Source organism: Nomia melanderi, chromosome 3 (assembly GCF_051020985.1).
Source record: "Nomia melanderi isolate GNS246 chromosome 3, iyNomMela1, whole genome shotgun sequence".
Taxonomy (NCBI): Eukaryota; Metazoa; Arthropoda; class Insecta; order Hymenoptera; family Halictidae; genus Nomia; species Nomia melanderi.
The window spans coordinates 7,424,900-7,443,416 of NC_135001.1; the positions used below are offsets into that span (position 1 = coordinate 7,424,900).

Sequence of the window (18,517 nt, forward strand, 5' to 3'; positions counted from 1 at the left end):
TAAGTCTAACGAAACTTAATCAGTCTTTTAATAAACGACGAAACCGCGAAACGAAACGGGAACGGATGCTTGTAGGTGCACGCCGCTGGCGAGTAACGATACCTAAAATAATTATGATACAAGAGAGCAGTGAATCTTCCGATTCGTTTCATCCCGTAAATTCGAAACTCTTATGCAATCGACATGTTCTGAAAATAAATAAAATTACGAGAGTCATTGGACAAGAAGTGAATTTGCTTCGCGGAGAGTTTCGATGGTTAAAAAAACTATTTCTGAGTTCTCGAGATAAAAAAAATTTTGCGAAATGTTCTTGGATTATTTACGATACTAATATCAATAATTAATACTATTTACAATACTAATATTAATCATTAATGCTATTAACAACTCGTTATATTAATTATAACAGGTAATATTAATATTCAATTAATCGAAGATTTCTCGAAGCTTTCCTTTTTTTGAGAACTTAAAAATTGATATTGAACCACTATCATTCAGAGCCACTCGTACATCACAAAAGATTGATCACAAAATTAATTCCATTATGAAATATTATTTCGAGTTGTCGTTTTTTCATGAGAGATCGGGCGAAAAGATGATCGACGATTTATTCCTCGACAGGATCGCGCGAATGGTCGGCGCGGCAGAACACCGGCTAAAATGGCGATAACGCCATGTCTAAGAATAGAACGGGCCAGTTGTTTTCCCCGCGGCTATGCCCGCAAAAATAGCCCGAGTTCCTCTCGAAATCGTGTAACGTTCCGCGCGCGCTCGCGACTAATTGTCGTTCCGTGTGCGATCGCGATCGCGCGACCGTGTCGTGCGAGCGGGCACGCGTTTCCCTGCCAGGCGCGAAAGAAACGGAGCAGTCGCCGTCTAAGATCCAGCTGGCGTTTCTAAATGTTTAAAATTTTTAGTTCGGTTCTACTTTGAATATTCTTGAAATTTTTAGTTTAGTTATCGTTTGAGCATTTTTGGAATCTTTAGTTCAGTTCTCCTTCGAATATTTCAAAAATGTTAATTTAGTTCTTATTTCATAATTTCGAAAATTTTGAATAAAGTTCTCGTGTCAAAATTTTAAAAATCTTCAGTGCCCAACTGATTTGAATATTTTTGAAATTCAATTCAGTTTGTATTTAAAGTCTTTTAAAATTTTCAGTTTTTCCAGTATCTAAAATTTCAATGTATCATTCAATTTCCGATTAAAAGAGCTTTTAGAAGTTAAAAAAGCATCTGTTGCGAAAGGTTAATGATTTGAAGTTGGCGATTGCGTTATAAACAGTACCGGTGCAAATGCGGAAATCTATGAATTGCATCTTGCAATCCTCTGCAAAAGCGGATTTCCCCGCAGAGAATCTATTTCGACCTATTATCGCCTCCGTCCGGATTCGGCAAAAAGCGGGGACACGAGCCAAAATAAATTTTTCAAAGCTGGGTCAGGGTTGGCCCGATATTTCCTCATTGCCATTGTCAAAGCCGGATCGTGGGAAACGGTGATAACACGTTGCAGAATGCATTCGCGGGTCAAACGATAGCACCATTCATCGATTCGTTCCTTCTTTGCTGATTCTTGACATTCTTCCTCTTTGTTCGTCGCGTCAGAACGCTTTCTTTGAAAATTCTTGAGAACCAATTACTGAATTTAGTAATGCAATCGTTGGAGGAATCAACAGCACTATTTTAAGCTTCTATTGTCAACGAACTTATGATAACTTAAAATATGTTCTTATAGCTTTAAAGGGCACTTCGAATAATATTTCCATGGCTTATTTGATCCTGGAATTAATAATCAACTAATCTTAGAAGTACCAAGATATTTAAACAAATATCTTTCATCTAATTTTTATAGGAAACTATGATCTACCTCCGACTGCTCTATAATATTCAAGTAACTGATAACCAACTCATACAATTTATCATCAATCGTAAGAAGGCCAAGAAAAAAGTATCGAGAGTCAACATTTTAAAGATTGATATTCAACATTAAATCTCGTATAAGATATTAACACACGAAGCATCGCAACATCTCTGTTCCCTAATTTACGTATGGTTTCTCTACGCGCCACTTGCACAAAGTGCTATCCATATTTCACAAAAAATTTCTAAACATTTCTAGCTAGGAATACAGAGTTCGAATCAATTGTTCATAACAAAGAACGCCAATCACCTTCTTTACCGACGAGGAATATACCATCGATCACAGTCCAAAGGAGATAGGAGTGGCGCAGTTCGAGCAATCAGCAGCAGAGATCGCTATCGGACAAGCCGCCCGTTACTCGCCGGACAATGGAGTATGTTAATTACGAGAAGGGGTCACGTGTTCGTGCGTAAGAACCAAGCAACGGTTTCTAGAAAGTGAAAATCCGCCGTCGAACGATGGAATTTCTTTCTAAAATCGCAGCGCGCCGAAACGTTTCCCACGAACACCTGTAAATCCGTATAAATGCCTATAATATCGCGGGATTACACGACAAGCGAACCGAGCGGAGCGAATTTTAATTATTCCGCGTTATCGCGTGACCGCTCCTAAACCGGTGCGTCGATGGAAGCTGTTCTTTATCGGTTCGTTCAAATTAAAAGATTACCGTGGCCGATAGAAAAACGGAGACTAGAACAATCCCGCGTTATCGCGCGCTATCGACGCGTTTCCGGGTATCGCTTGTAATAATTTCCTTGTTCGAGTGGTCGGCGCTTCAGTAATTGCTTCTGATACGTTCGCGGGGTAATCTTAATTACACACGTGCACGCTCGCGATGATAACTTGACTCGAACCCTACGCGAAAGAGATTTTCCGTGATTACCGTTAGAAAAAGGTACGCGTTAGATAAGGTTCTTTATCGAACGGTTTTCTTCTCTGCTTTCTTGGCAAACTGAACGTTTAAATGTTAGAATTTTCTTGTAGTGCGTTCACTACGATAGTAAGAATGCTCTGTGAAAGAGATTTTAGGTGAATTTCTCGTGATTGCGGATCGTTTGCCAGGCAAACGTCGATATTGGATAATTCTTTCCATCGAACGATTGTTATCTACCTTTTTATCCATAATGTTTGTATGTCAGATTGTTTTTTTATAATGGTACAGTGATTATTTTCCATTTTCCTGGTATTAAATGATACGTTTACGCGTTGGAATTTTCTCGTGCCAGCGATCCGCTGTTCTAGGACACAGCACGAACAGTTCTGTGAAGAGTTCCTCGGTCGATGAATCCTCGAGTTTCGTGACTAATCTCGCCAAACTGACCGAGAATTATCCTTTTAGATCGTTTACTCGGTCTCGGCCGAATTCGCCGGGAATTGCGAGCGTCTAGACGCCTCCGCGTTCGCTCGTGAACGCGCGCGTCGCACGGAAACCGAGAACAACGCGTGCTTTTCGTTGGGAAATGCTCGAAGTAACGCTCGATGAAAATTAACGGCTGAATTATGAGTTTAATCCTCGTTTCTCATTAGGTGAACCTGCTCTGGGTAGTTTCCTATATTTTCCAAGTTTATAGAGGATACTTTGCTTCCGGTAAGTTCCCAGCTGTAAGCTTCTTTATAGAAGAAATTGAGAAAGTTAAACATTCACAACGGGAAACTGTGTTTTAAATTTAAGATGAACTGAACAGTACTCGCATTTATTAAATTCGACTGAAAACCTTAGCCACTAGTTCAGTAACTAAATATTACTGTACGAAACAAGGAGGTTAGAAAAAGTTCCAAGTATCGTACAGTCCGTTCTCTAAACATATTCCATTCAGAACGAACAGCAATGCGTAACGGTGATTAAACGATCATAAAAATCGACGCAAGTATCGCGACTTTTATTTGTCACACGCGCACCATACGCCGTGATACGAGTTGTGTGACAAACTATTGGTAACGGTCGAATGCTATTCCATTTGTGAGTTTTTCTTGACATCGTAAGTCGAATAGAAACTAAAAACTATGTAGGATGTCTAAGAACTCGAATAACTATTTTACTTTCATTTCGAAGATTCGTTGGATTTACTAGAACTACTAGATAGATCAAAAATACCCTATCCCGTCGTCATCTTTCCCAATGATTAAAGAGACCATCGGTGTTTTCCTGAGAAACCTGACGAAAATCTAAAGCAAAACGAAGAGAATTACATGTTCATCTAAACAGGTAAATAACTGATTATCGAAAGAATTAATGTCATTTCGACTTTTAACCCTTTGCACTAGTTATGCTGGAGATAACAATAAAAGCTTCATTAAAGAAAAGAAAATCTTATTATAATAAAAGTAAATAAATCAAATAAATATAGAACATTGAATTCTACCACTTAATTTAATTAATTTCCCGGGAAATGAATACAAACTTACACAACAACATTCAAATAGATCGAGCGCAAAGGGTTAAAATGACGCGTACACTTGAACGCAGTTAACTGGTTAACGGGTGAAAGGTTTCGGGAGCGTTCCCTCGTGTCCGCGCTCAAAACGCGAGCGCGTCGATGATGGGAATCCCAGAATCCAATTGCACCGGCCAATCGGTGTGTAGTATCGACCCGGTGGCCGTCGCGCGGAACGCGTGCAGCTACTAGCCGGCTGGAAAGCATCCGCCGCCTCCGGTTCGCCCCGCCCCCTTGACCGAGCGAAGTCGAACGGCCTCCCCCTTTCGGCCGGGAAAAGGTGAGAGTCTGAGAACCCCGGCTGCGGCCGACGTTATGTCAGGACACACACAACATATAAGGATTCCGGGGATTACCGGAAGCACGAAAGATATACTACCTGGGCCCGCGGCCCGTCACGTAGACGCCGAGAAACCGTCGCCGACGAAACCGTGTCGACGCACAACGACGACACCAGCACGGTTCGTCACGTGTATTAACACACGCGCCTCGCTCTCACGTGTCCGGCCGACGCGTTTCGACTTTTATTACTCGCGACGCGCACCGAAGCTGTTAACCACCCTGCTACCAGACGAGTCGACGTGACTCAGTGGTTTTACAATTATTGAAATAGGTTTGGTTCCGTGCAGCTTCGCGTGGATTAGCTGCCAGGAGAACTTCATGTGGGTATCAACACTAGAACTACCAAGCAGTTAACATTAGATTTACGGAACGAGTCGATTCGACTCATATTGAATTTTATAAGTATTTGGTAAATGTTTGGGTTAGTTTTTATTAACGTTATGCAAATATGTATCTTAACTGTCTACTGTTGAACCTCTAATTTCTAAGATCTAAGCGAGCGGATAACAATGTTTCTAAGAACAATGGAACAAACTGTACAGTAAATGTCAGTAGATCTAGTGTTAACACGTTTGCTGCTACCAGCGTCACGTATTTGTGACGAGCACAAGCTTATATTTTACAGGAAGCACATGAAATTAATCTTATAAATATTTTTATTTAAAGTTAAAAGTTATGGCATTATATTTAGGAAATTAATAACTTGTTCCAGTTTCATTTTTTCGATATTTTATTCAGAAGATTTATTGGATTGAAGAAAATGTTACAGTTGGGGAGGTCCTCACCGAAATAAACGCTGGTAGCGAACGTGTTAAACTGACTTTTCCAAATTTCTTTATGAAACTTATAACTGTATATTTATTAAGATTTTAATTGGTTTATAGTTCAGTGTAGGTATTACTAACTCAGCTTCTTTAACGATTTCTCACAGAAGTATCTGTACCTCCTCAGTAATTGTATAAAAAGAAATCAGGAATGGGTCATTCTGGCCCATCTATGTTAACCCCTTTACTTCTAGTGTTAACCCTTTGCGTTCCGAACATTTTCCATACATTAACACTTAACTAACCGAATAAGATCTCCTGCTTTTCCCTTAGCAACGCATTCCCTTGTATTTTGTTTATTGTTTCTTCTGTTGCTTAGCGAATCTTGAATTTGGGTTATTTTCAATCTGTCAAATAGCTTTCTTGGTTTGGATAAAACAACGTTTTCAATAAGATCAGTTAAATGAGTTCAATTGTAGTTAATGGGGAAGGTTATGGTCGTAGTCCTTTTTAGGTTGCCCAAGTGTTTATTTTTCGTTTCTATAGCGAAACGTTCAAGAACCTAACATTTTGTTTTGGAAAAGATATTTTACAGATATTCATGGATTCGCGTATTTTAATTTTTTTCATCAATTTACTTTATTCGAGTGAAAAGAAGAGTTTTATCATTTGAAATCAGTCATGAGATTTGTAACGTGTATTATGTGTCCATAGCAGAACCAACGAGATACAAGGGGTTAAATCAAAATTTTACCGTTATGGCAGCCTTGCTCACGTATGTGCTCCCACGGGATGGAGCATCCCGACACGGAGGCATTTATTTTATGGTGATCTAACCGACTTTATGAACGTAACTTTAATAGTTAATAGCGTATTGTAATTTATGAATTCCTTATTCTAATTGTAATACATATGATCATAAAATATAAGAGAATAATACATCATATAATAGATCATTATAAACTCGAAGTGGCTTAGATTTCAAAGCATTTCGAAAAGAGAATATTATAAAACAATATTTTCTTGACAACCTTTCTAAAACATAGGGCTTTGTATAGTTCAATTAGAGAATCTGTGCGTTTTGCAAATGAGCAAGCATATAGGCAGATGAGAATGTAATTTACATCGTTTCAAATTCATCGACGCAACGCTTGGTATTGCCTTTGCGAATTTCAAAACACGTTTTATACGTGTCACGTCCTTGACGTAAGGTTTCTCTGTGAATTTGATCCGCAACAGTTTCCTTCGACTCATCGCGTGACTCTGGAAGATTCTTCTGTAATTCCTTAAGACGCTCAAATCTTTCTGCTAAAATGCGTTGTGCTTCAACTAGATCGATCATTGATTCAACACGATGTTGATGCGGTGTTGCACTACTATCCTCATACACTCTATCTGTTTCTTGCGTCAATTCAGCTGTTTCGAATTCCTCTTGTAGACTTCTTGCTTCTGCATCCTTTGCTCCTACAGATTGAATGCGTTCTTCTTGCTTGGCTCTCATTTCTTGTTCCAGTTTGGTACGTTCTGCTGCCTCCATTTCATGTGAAAGTTCAAGTTTTTCCAGCATTACCGTAAGTTCCTTTTGACGGTCTTCTAACTCTTCCTTGGCAGCTTGTAACGATTTCAGCTGCTCCTCCAAACGTCGAATCATTTCTTGAGCCTGATTTAATCGGCTCCCCGCCTGTCCATTTTTTTCCGCCATAGCCCCAAGCTTTTCTTCGTATTCTTGTTGTACGTAATCTTGCGTACCGCCGGTTGTCTCCAGCAGCTTCCACGCGCCTGACGGATCTTGCTCGTTCAACCGCTCTATTAGCTCGTTCTTGATTCCAACCGTCGTTAGATCTAGCCTTTTCAATATCTCCTTCAACTGCGTGACAGTAAAGCTATCCGCGCTCCTCTCTTGATCCATCTCGAATGTGTATCACGGAAAATATTGTCCAGTGCAATGAGTTAACAGTAAGCTCGTAAGTTGATTACGGTTTTGTAGTAACTGAGATGTATATATTAGGTTACGCAATGAGAAATATATTGGATTAGAACAATATTTCATGTTCTGTATTATGTTATTGAATTATGCGCAATGCATTCTGGTTTATTACATTTTTCGCATTTTCCTGAAAGCCCTATGACGCCGTTTGGCTAACGATTCTACTAGACTAAACATAACGAATTTAATGTAAGTCTTTACCAAATGAACACTACAATACTCTATTGTAGAAACTTGACTGATCTATTCTTCCAGTATCGGTTTAATCTGATCCAAAGTATACACTGTGACACCGCTTCATTCGTAAGCAACTCGACCTTCACAGTCGATATATTTTTCATTATAAATTTTACAAAGCAGTGAAGCGGCGGTTCTAGATTCAAACTGCCCAGAAATCACTCGCAAGTAATCGCAACCGTCACTAACCGTTACTATCCAATGAATATCGGACACCATCCGCTATCCTCCTTATCCTCCGATCCACTAACTAAATTCCACCAAAATCTCGATTACGACTCACCCACTATCGTTCCCGTATAAACGCTAGCTCCAATCACCTCGGTCTTGACTCGACGTCAAGATCCTCTCAGATTAGATAGCTGCAGCGCGCCAGGTGAGATAGCTGCTTCGCGGGAGGATCGGATAACAGTCCCGGCGAATGATTTCCAAAGAGACAGCAAGTGCCCAGCGTGGAGGTGCGGCCGGTGCAAGTCTCGTCTACGCGCAATCGAGTTTCTTATCCATCGATAAGGGAGCAAGGCCGACGGATTAACGCAAAATGAATCCGTCGGTAATAGATCGCGCGGGGATAATGGTATTACGGGTCGACTCGGCGCATAAAGCCCGATACACACTGTCGGCTCCCTCAAAATCCCGTCTTTGTGTATTGTTCTCTGGAAAAACGAAGACAGAGCAAGGTCGAGCCGGGATTCGTCGTGAGAACGCGTGCATTACAAAGAACTGGAGAATGTTTGATTAACCCTTTGCACTCGGTCGCAAAGGACTCAGTTTCGGGGACTCGGTCAGCACTCGGACTCAGTCGCCATTTGATTTGACGCGGTAAAACTGTGAAATCTGATATTTAATGTTGAACTTTGTATAATGCCTTGATATGTGAAATATTGGAATAAAATAGCTTTGTTCCTCAATGTACTTATGATTTCCCTTCGAGTTAGTTTCAAGGAATATCGTCTTTGTCTTGTTAACAAATGTTAAACATTTCTAGTGAGAAACTTCCGAGTGCAAAGGGTTAAACCGAGAGAATATCAAGACCTGACCGACAGTGTGTACCGTGTCTAATGTTCCCGGTCCGCATGAATGGAGAAAGGTGAACGCGTGTTCGCCAAGGACAGGCCCCTGCCTGTTCACGGACGAACGGGGACGACGTGTTGGAGCAGCGAAACGTGCAACAGCTGATTCCTCGTCGACGATGACAGATGAATGAAACATGGACCAGATGTTCGCGGCGGTACAACGTTCGCGAGAGAAGACACCTAGCTAACCTCTACGGAGGAATATTCTCTAGAAATGATCAGACCGCTAAATGTTCGGTAGCTAACCTAGGTGTGACTGGGACAGCTGGCTAATCGGTGTACTTAGCTTGAGAATGGTTTGTTTATATCTGCCTGGTTTACAGACTGGATGGAATACAGTAGAGATTGAACCATCCAGTTCAGTAACTTTTTAACACTAGAACAACCGAGCAATCAAATCGACATTTCCAAATTTGTCTATAGGAACTCTAAGAACACCGCTACTAAGATTTCAATTGAGTTATAATTCAGTTTGGGTATTACTAAATCAATTTCTTTAGTAATTCCGCAGACAAGCTATCATTGTCTTTTGAGTAACTGGGAAAGAAGAATGTAGGGACGAGTTAATTTGACCCATCTGGTAGTTCTAGTGTTAACATTAAAGCTACCGAGCAATTAAATTGACTTTTTGAAATTCCTTTATAGAAACTTCAAGAGTGCATCTATTGAAATTTTAATTGATTTACAATTCAGTTTTTGTATTGCTAAACCGATTTTTTTCATCATTTTTCAGAGAAATATGTGTTATATTTTTAATAAATGAAAAAAAAAGACATCGGGAATGGATCAATTTGACCTATCTGATACTTTTAGTGTTAAGGTAGGTTCTTAAGGACCTACCATTTTTTCTAGTTTTCTTAATGAATACTTAACACTGGAAGTACTAATTAGTTCAAAACAACCGGTCAATTGAAACCTCAGTAAGTTATTATAGTTTCTATAAAATTTTAAACACCAGTTAGTTTGATGTTAGAGGTAAAGCAGTGATGGAACCATGAGACATCAATTAGCTCCCCATCTATTCCATCATTCCTCTATTATTTCACCAGCCAGCCAACTCGTCATCCCCGCGCAACACCTGAATCGCCCGCGAACACGCGTTTGCAGGCAGTTGTCCATCAACCTGAACCAGGAACTGAAACAGCGCGCGCGACCCATCGCCGATCAAGAGGCAGAGATATCGGTGCATGGCCTGGACACGGATGATCCTCGGGTACACTTCTCGCGCGGCGGCTATTTTCCGCCTCTCTGTTTAGAGCGTGTCCCGGGACACGTGCTCGACATCTGGATGCACCGCAATCGCGGTAACTCGCTTAAAATAGAGGAGATTCCTGAGGAACTCGGGAACCGCGGCGAACGCCGGCCAAGTTGGGAACGCGACGAGTTTCTTTTTTTGTCCTCGGGGGTAGACGAATTATTAATCTGTGTGGCCGGTCGTTCGTCGTGGGGAGCGTGGCACTAACATACAGGGTGATCCAGAAATACACGATCAACGTGCAACATTCGAACGTCTGACTACCTTGCAGTGTTCTAGGGTCGCTAGCTTAAATTACTATAAACGATCCTGAATACAGTCTAACATCTTATTTACCCGTTGATTATACATTAGTTTTCATAAACGTTATTCGCTAAGATTACGTATCAATTCTGATTCATGCAATTATACTATATCCCATTATTTTATTACCGTTACATCCTATTATTCTAAGAACAACACTAATAAAGTAAATCCAGGATTAATAAATTGCTGAGCGAAGTAATTAATGAATTTAACAAGAACGGGGAATCCTGAAATTTGATGAATTAAATGTTGCATCTCTGTCTTTTATCTTTTTAATTCTATATTTATTTAAAGCGTCGGCTTGCGTTTGAATAAACGGAAATGTAGTGAGCGCGCGGTTATTTGATTCGGAATTAATAAAATAGCCGTTGGGGGATGAAGGGGGATGGGTGAACGGTATCGATTGCCCTCGAAATGGTCGAAGGGAAAGGGTGCGTCGCGAAATTCCTCTTGTGTCGTTCTCCGTTCGCACGGTCTGCTTTACTAACCGAGAGCCACAGTTATTCCGCTGGGCTGGGGGCGCCACCGAGCACGAGAAAGTGGCGCCGCGTTCGGCAACCGCTCGTTTGACGAGCCATCGATACGTGGGCGCAAAATCCGAGTTGCTCCTACTTACAATACACCTCTCCTTCTTTAGACGTCCTCGTCGTTCGCCTTTCTCCTCAAGCCGCGGTTCGTAGCCGACGATCGGATCGATTTCTCGGCGAGAAAAACTCTGATCGTCGCGCGTGGATGATTGAACGAACGGAGAAAAGAACGAGGAACGATTGGAAAAGGCTAATGGCGGGTGGGCGGTAATGTTGGGCACAGAACCATGATCGAAACCTTTAACCCCTGTGTAAGCAACTCGGTACTCGTTTTTCTACGTTATTGTCACCATTTGTCGCGTTCTCGTAGGAATTCGAATAAAATAACTTTGTATTTCCGTCCTTTGAACATTCTCATATAAAATGAAGAATTTTTAAACGTAAAACGGAAACTAGGAGATGTTTAACCTCTTGGTCAAGACGTTTCTGTTCCAAAATAGTCAATGATGTCTTTTAGATTGTTTCGCGTATTAGATTGTTTCGAAATGATTAACAAATACCAAATGATACCAAATGATTAACAAACAAAATTAATGTCCACATCTGCGTAAAATAGGTATAAACAAAATTCATCGCGCGAGACTTTGTCAAATCTCTAAATTCATTTCCAGCGCAAGTGGTTCAGTAGAAAATCGGAAATTTAAAAGTGGAAAACAGAACATTGTAAAATAGAACGTTTCTCAATGGAAAATCGGAGATTTGAGGGAGAGTAGAAAATTTAAAATAAGTATCAATGACTATGCTTTGCAGTACACGTAGACATGAGAATTCTCTCATTTTTCTAGTAAATTATCAAGGACGAAGTAGCTTTTACAGCGCAGTTTATAAAGGAACAGTGCGGGTGTTTAATCGTCGGTTTTCCACCGATGTACCGATAGTTCGCTCAACTTTGACCTTGGCAGAGTTACAGAGCCCAAGGCCAGGGTACCTGCCGCTTGGAAATAGAAGAGCCTGCCGCTACGGGGAACAATAGTTTCTGAGCAGCTGGCACCCCAGTAACTTCCGCTCGTCGTCGCCGAATCGAATTCCGCGGGCCCGTGCGCGGAGTGGCCGACCGGAAATTGATCGCGGAACTTTAATGGCTGCCATTTAGAACACGACGCGGCGGGACATCGAGCAACACCCTATTTCCATGAGAGCTTGAAAGCTTCGGGTGGTCTCTATTGCGACGAATTTCTTCGATACACGCGGTGGATCAAGTATAAAACATCTTACCAACAGTAGAACTACCAAACAGTTAAATTAGCTTCTTAATTTCGCTTTGTAGAAACCGTAAGCGAGAATTATTTAGATATGAACACATTAAATGCCGTGAGGGTCACCGGTGACTCTCAACCAAATCGAATTACTATAATTCATTCAATTAAACGTTGATTATTTGAAAACATTTCTATATTATAAATAATACTACATAATGCAGTGACATTCAGCTGGATGAACATGTAATAATAATACTGCAATTCAATGAAATGATTTGATATTATATTTTTTCCATTTTATGTATTTTGTTCCATGAAATCGTGCGACGTTCAACGTGTTAGCCGACTTACGTTACGGTTTGAGTACTTCTAAATCAGCATCTTCAATAATCCCTCAAAGAATCACCTGTAGCTTTTTAGCAATTGTAAAGGAATAAATTGGGAATCATCTTGACCTATCTAGCAGTTCTAGAGTCAAAGCAAACGAACTCGGACAATGTAATTTGATTATTCATTAAGACTAACGATTACAAATGTTCGATTCGATTCGAAGATACAGTTTACAGTTATCAGTTAGGCTTCACTGCGATCACCTAGATTTCAACTGTAGATTAGCGACGATTGGCAATTAGAAGAATTTGTTCGTGTCTTTCACGTTCTACTACTTGCAACTATCAGCTTGAATCATCGTCAGTAACATATTTCAGATGCACTGCCCGAAATTCCGAGGTTCGCTTGCAGTCGCTGCGATAGTCCATGATTGTGCTTGCTTCAGCAGTATTGCGAGTTTGAATCGAGTATTTAACGGTTCCTAACGAAACAGGAACGAAATCGAAATGTTTGCCTTCTCTTTTGAGGGCAAATAAATTCATCAATGTCGCGAATGAATCCTAAGGTCGAGCGCAGGCGCGAGCGAGCCAGTCGGCGTTACCAATAAACGGTCTCGCTTCCCGAGGCAAATAGGGGTTAACAAAACACACGGTGAACGCAGATAAAACGCAGGCGGCGCACAGAAGCAGCGAGCAGTTAATATCAGGCGAGTGATACTAACGAAAGGCAAACACGTCGGCGATGTGTGCCGAGAGCAAACAGCGGATTTTCATTCGAAACGGAAAACACCGGCGGTGCCACCCTGCCCCCGTCATACGCAATGCTTATGGCCCAGTCTAGGCGGTCGGACTATTGCGAAGAGTATTGCTTAAAACCATTCAAATGTAATACACATTATCCTCGATAATTACTACTTGTTACCGTTCTATGATTAAAACCGACACGATTCAGGCTAGTTCTAATTGGTAGTTACAACTGGATATGATTGTAGAGGTTGACTATTCTACGAGGACAAGGCATAGCTTTGTTTCGAGGTAACGGATAATATATCGATATTGCCCCATGTGGGCATTCAACGAATTTCTAGAACTAGGTCTGGTGAGTGTAACCAATAAATATTTCCTCGTTGGGCAATATTAGTATAGTAACCACTCGGAGTATCTATATTATAAGAACAAGTCCCACGTGAACATTTGATAAACGCTTCTTCATTGAAATAAGAAAGAATATTCAAAAGGAAGAATAGTTGTAACTATTCATAATAATAAGGTACTAGGCTACGAAAGTATCCAGTTTCACCTGATGTGTTCCATACAAATAGTTAACCGATTCCCAATCGAATGAATCCTTATGTAAACATAGACAATTTAATATAACTATACATCATCAATATTTCATGCGGTTATAGAACTTCACGAATGATTTGATTATATATCAGGATACGTCCCGGTATACTTTACAGCATAGTTGTATTCAGTAACATTTTGAAATTGTTATCTAAAAATAAAATCCTACGCATACGTTCACCTTTTCGTTCTAGAGTGATTTATTTACCGCGGCACGCCGGAAATCCGGCGACCATCCGCCCCGCGTCACCATCTACAATGTTTCGGAAAGCCACTTCCTAAGGTCACGAAGGTTTAACCCCTTAACACACAGTTTTTTTTTTAAAAAAAACCGGCCAAAAAAAATCAATTTTGATATACTGCGCTTTTATGCCATGAAAAAAGGCTATATTTTATTCTTGAATAAATAAGTGTTATAGCTTATAATCCCATGTAAATGATAAATATCAATAAAACGATTCTTTTTTTTGCTTTCACATTGCTTTTTTCACAGTTTGGCCTGTTTAGCGCGCTCGAATTAACTCGAGCGTGCAAGTTAAGGGGTTAATACTCCAAAATGAACTTTTCTATTATAACTTTCTTATAGTGGTTAGCTCCACCGTATTCCAGTTTGATCTTTTCAGCCTTGTCAGGTTAGTCCCTCCCTACAGGCGGATGGTATAACTAAATAGCTATGTGTCTAAGAGCTAAGCAGTTAGGCAGCTACGTAGCAGAGTAGCAAGGTAGCTAAGTTGCTACCTAGCATGTAGCTAAATTGCTAAGTAGCGGATAGCTAAGTTGCTAGGTAGCGGGTAGCTAAGTTGCTAAGTAGCGGGTAGCTAAATTGCTAACTAGCAAGGTAGCTAAGTTGCTACCTAGCATGTAGTTAAATTGCTAAGTAGCGGGTAGCTAAGTTGCTACCTAGAATGTAGTTAAATTGCTAAGTAGCAAGGTTGCTAAATTGCTAAGTTCCTAACTTGCCAAGTAGCTAAGTATATTTCAACAGAAGTTTTTGCGATTCTTTAATTTTGCTCAATAGTATAGAGAATTTGCAGAAAGTCAGTAAATTAAACAATTATAGATTATTTATGATGTATGTTTATGTATTATATACTGTATCATTGTATATTACATCATGTAAGATACGATATATAAATACACATATTTTTTTATATACTTATATGAAATTGCATATAATTTATATGAGTAAATTTATAGTTATCTTATATAATTACATACTATGGTATATTATTATATCATATTTTCATATTTTCGTGTACAAAGTCAATATAAACTTGCCTTTAATTTTGCCCGTTCAGGTCGTGCAAATACCTCACTACGCGTCGCGAACCCGTGTACGTCAAAGAGCAAAACCCACGTACCGGACACGCGGCTCACCGTAGATCGAGAGCACAGAAGCTGTGCCGCGCATCCACCTTTATCTCGCCGAGCCATTATCATTCTTGGCCATCCTTTGTTCACCGTTCTCCACCTTCCCACTTCGCTCGCGCCGGCGCGGCTCGGCGTTTCCGGGGTCGCGCGGGGACCGAGCTCTTCAACCTTTCACTGTCTCCTTTTCTCTCCTTCGCCGCTACCCCTACATCTCGATCGTAGCCCGGCTCTCCACAGGGGCGGAAAAAAAGAAAAGAAAGGAGAGTTTCTCGAGTGCAGCTACGTCCGCGGAAAAGTCGGCGACTAAGCTCTGTGCTAGGCTAGAGCGAGTTCGCGACGCAGATGGAAGGAAAACGAGGGGGAGAGAGAGAGAGAGAGAGAGAGAGAGAGAGAGAGTGAGAGAGTCAACGAGCTCATCTATCGTCGAAGATGTTCGCGCAACGTCGTGGCTGACCTTGGGACCAGAAAAACAACCCGTGATCCGCGCTTCGGCCCCTTGGCCTGCTACCAGAATCCGCGTTATTAATTTCCGAAAATACGCCGCTGATCCGTGCGTTCATTATCCTTCAGAATTCCGCGCGAGCCGCGATCTGGCGTTTTGGAGGCTAGACCAGAAACTTTGCAGATGCACCGAGGAACCGAGTGTTCTTTTGTTTCTGCTTGGTGCGACGTGAAGTTATGCCTGACGATCGATATTGTGTTTATTGTAATCGTATCATGATTTGTTGTTATATAGTAGGATAATGAAGAAATGTATATGTTGTACACAGTAGAAGCTTGTTCGAATCAGGTTCGAGAAAATAGAGAAAATTGATATTTTTGAGAGATCATGGAAGTTGGGCTGATCGAATAGCGAGAGAAATGCACGATGCATCACTTGTTCGGATAACGGAGGTTCCATTCTGATTTATACGAAGCACATTTTGGTATTTGATATTAATTGATACGATGATAATAATGGAACGTTGAAGTAAAATATTTCGCCCTCTTGATTTATGTTCTTTCTGTCTTGTACTTGCTTGTGTCTTGCATTTATTTATAAGCTAGCCTCTTAAACAGGTGATTTCCCGACCAAGAATACCCAGATGGATGCAAGCAAAGGGGAACGATAACGATCTGAGGCGATTTATCCTCCGACGAATACGATTATCATTTAATTCGCGTGTTTACGGATCTCACAGTTGAATCTGATGCAAGAAGCTTCGAGAAAATGTAGGAGAGAGGTAGAAATTCTTCGCGGAAGACCAACGCAGCGAACGATTATTACACGCGTCATCTCTGATTAATGTCAGGCAGATTAAATTTATTGAAAGCAGCAATATTTCTGTGATACATCCATTAGATAGAAAATTCTTCGTTGATACTAAAAATAACCAATTTCCTTCCTATCCTAATAATATCGAACTGTAGGCAAATTAAGGACAATATCGGTGCAAATTATGAATTTGAAAAAACAAGAATAGATCTTGCATCTGACGAATGAAGTTCAGATATTTTTCGAAACGGATTTTTAGGCGGATCGAAGATATCGCTTTCCCGGCACGCAACGCGCGACCGCGACGAAACCATTTATCTCTTGGTTAATTAGTTTATCGAGTGCATTCTCGATTGCCTGCAAAAATTCATTATATAACGGCGAGTGTGCGTCGGTATCGACGCAGATAAAAACCGTTTTTCCCCCCTGTGTAAGCTGGTTACGCGCGTCGAGCGATTTCGTTTCGCGAGGCTTCGATCGAGATTATGTCGCACTGGCTCGCTCGCGCGTGTGTCTTCGGCTCGCAATAGAATTTACGTTGCATGCAGATTTTACGAGGGGATACCGCGTCGAATTTTAAGCGTACTTTCAACTGCGTTCGCGTTATAATTGCACGTGTACGTAATCACACGAATAAATTACCGACTATTCGCCCTCTGAAAACGAATGAGGTCATTTGAACATCGAACGTTCATATTTGGAACAGAATATTGCGAACGAATAATTTAATTATTCAGATAAGAAGAGATTGGATCAGAGTTCTCGTTTTTTCTAGTAATTGAGAGATTGATATATAATTTAACTTTATCTGCTAAAAGCTTCGAATATTTTAAAAAATTGTATATATTAGAAAAGTTCGTTTCTTACCCCATTGCACTCGAATGACGATTCTCAGTCGTCATTTGATTCAACACAGCAAAATTGTGAAATTATAGATTGAATATTGGATGTTGAATAAGGTATCAACACATGAAACATAGAAATAAAACAGTCTTGTCCCTTAATTTATAAAAGATGAAAGAATTGTCAATGTTTCCTCAGAAAATAATGAACGTTTGTAATGGAAAATATTGTTGACTATGCAGGGTTGACCGTGACGAAATATTTCGTATCGTGAGAATGACTTTATTATCAATAACAATATAATTCGTCATTAAAAAGTGTAGCACGAGCAGAATCAGATATATCGTCTTTTGGAAGCAATCAACTAATGTAAATTAACCGATTTCAACATCCACTGCTGGAAAGACGTACCACACACAATGTTTTTGTTCCAAAATTACTAATGACATACACCGATACTCTTGTTGCACTGCACATACTAGGTTGTTTTGAAACTCGTCACTCTTCACCAAATTATTAAGAAACCGGATTAATGTACATATCTACGTGAAACAGTTAAAAACAGAATTGTTCAAGCGAGACTTTGCCAAATCTCTGAATTAATCTCCAGCGCAAGAGGTTAAAATTAAAAATCGGTGCACGACGGAAATCAAGCGTATTGTTTCTCGTCGAAAACTGCGAACAAGTATTCCCAAGATGTTTGAAGACTTCCCCTTGCGCAAACACAAAGGAGAGCTCGTGAATAACAATTTCGAAGTCTCTCGTCGCGCGACAAAGTAACGTTTCGCGAGCAACAATAATTTTCTATGAGTCAGGACACGCGTGATTCGTCTTCTCTCGCCTTGAAACTAGAGCTGAGCACAGCGCGATCTGCCTACACGTCCACGGGAGGCTACAACGCGTGATTAGACCAATGCAAAGTCGAGTTTTTCCAGTCGAGTTAATTGGAAAATTACGTTATTTACATTTTAATTTTACGCGATCGTTAAACCGCTCACACTTACGTCGAACGTGAATGTGTTACGTTAATCTATATCGAATTCTTAACGAAACTTCTCTTAATTACAGAGGATTCTTAGATATCATTCGCGTATAAAGTTCCACTATCTAATGCCCGTTGACCTACAAATTAATAATCGAGGTAATTACAGTTAACCGTAATCGAGGCGTATTAAAATTAACTCACAATCGTATTAACGGCTACCAGGTAATCTTCCTGTTCAATATGTAATCACTTTTAATACATGATTCATGCGTTACTGACAT

General features: G+C 40.4%; 2 protein-coding genes across 9 annotated transcripts in view; both read right to left on the reverse strand.

Annotated features, from left to right (window-relative positions):
- LOC116431418 (glycogen synthase kinase-3 beta) overlaps nucleotides 1-18,517 on the reverse strand; it is a 106,419-nt gene that overhangs the window by 64,781 nt on the left and 23,121 nt on the right. The window contains exon 1 of one of the 8 annotated variants that reach the window (XM_076365925.1): nucleotides 15,061-15,382. The exons of 6 other annotated variants lie outside the window; for them this stretch is intronic. The gene's annotated coding sequence lies outside the window, so the exon portion shown is untranslated. Of the gene's footprint in view, nucleotides 1-15,060; nucleotides 15,383-18,517 lie in introns of those variants that run through there. One more of the 8 variants, XM_076365927.1, reaches the window with a different exon arrangement.
- On the reverse strand, nucleotides 4,909-7,955 carry LOC116431467 (moesin-like). Its single transcript, XM_031986935.2, has one exon. It carries the CDS (start codon nucleotides 7,366-7,368, stop codon nucleotides 6,580-6,582), a length of 789 nt encoding a protein of 262 aa, XP_031842795.2. The 5' UTR covers nucleotides 7,369-7,955; the 3' UTR covers nucleotides 4,909-6,579.

Excerpts from the sequence above, each read along its gene's own strand:
- LOC116431467 (XM_031986935.2), bottom strand. The coding sequence starts at position 7,368 with ATGGATCAAGAGAGGAGCGCGGATAGCTTTACTGTCACGCAGTTGAAG.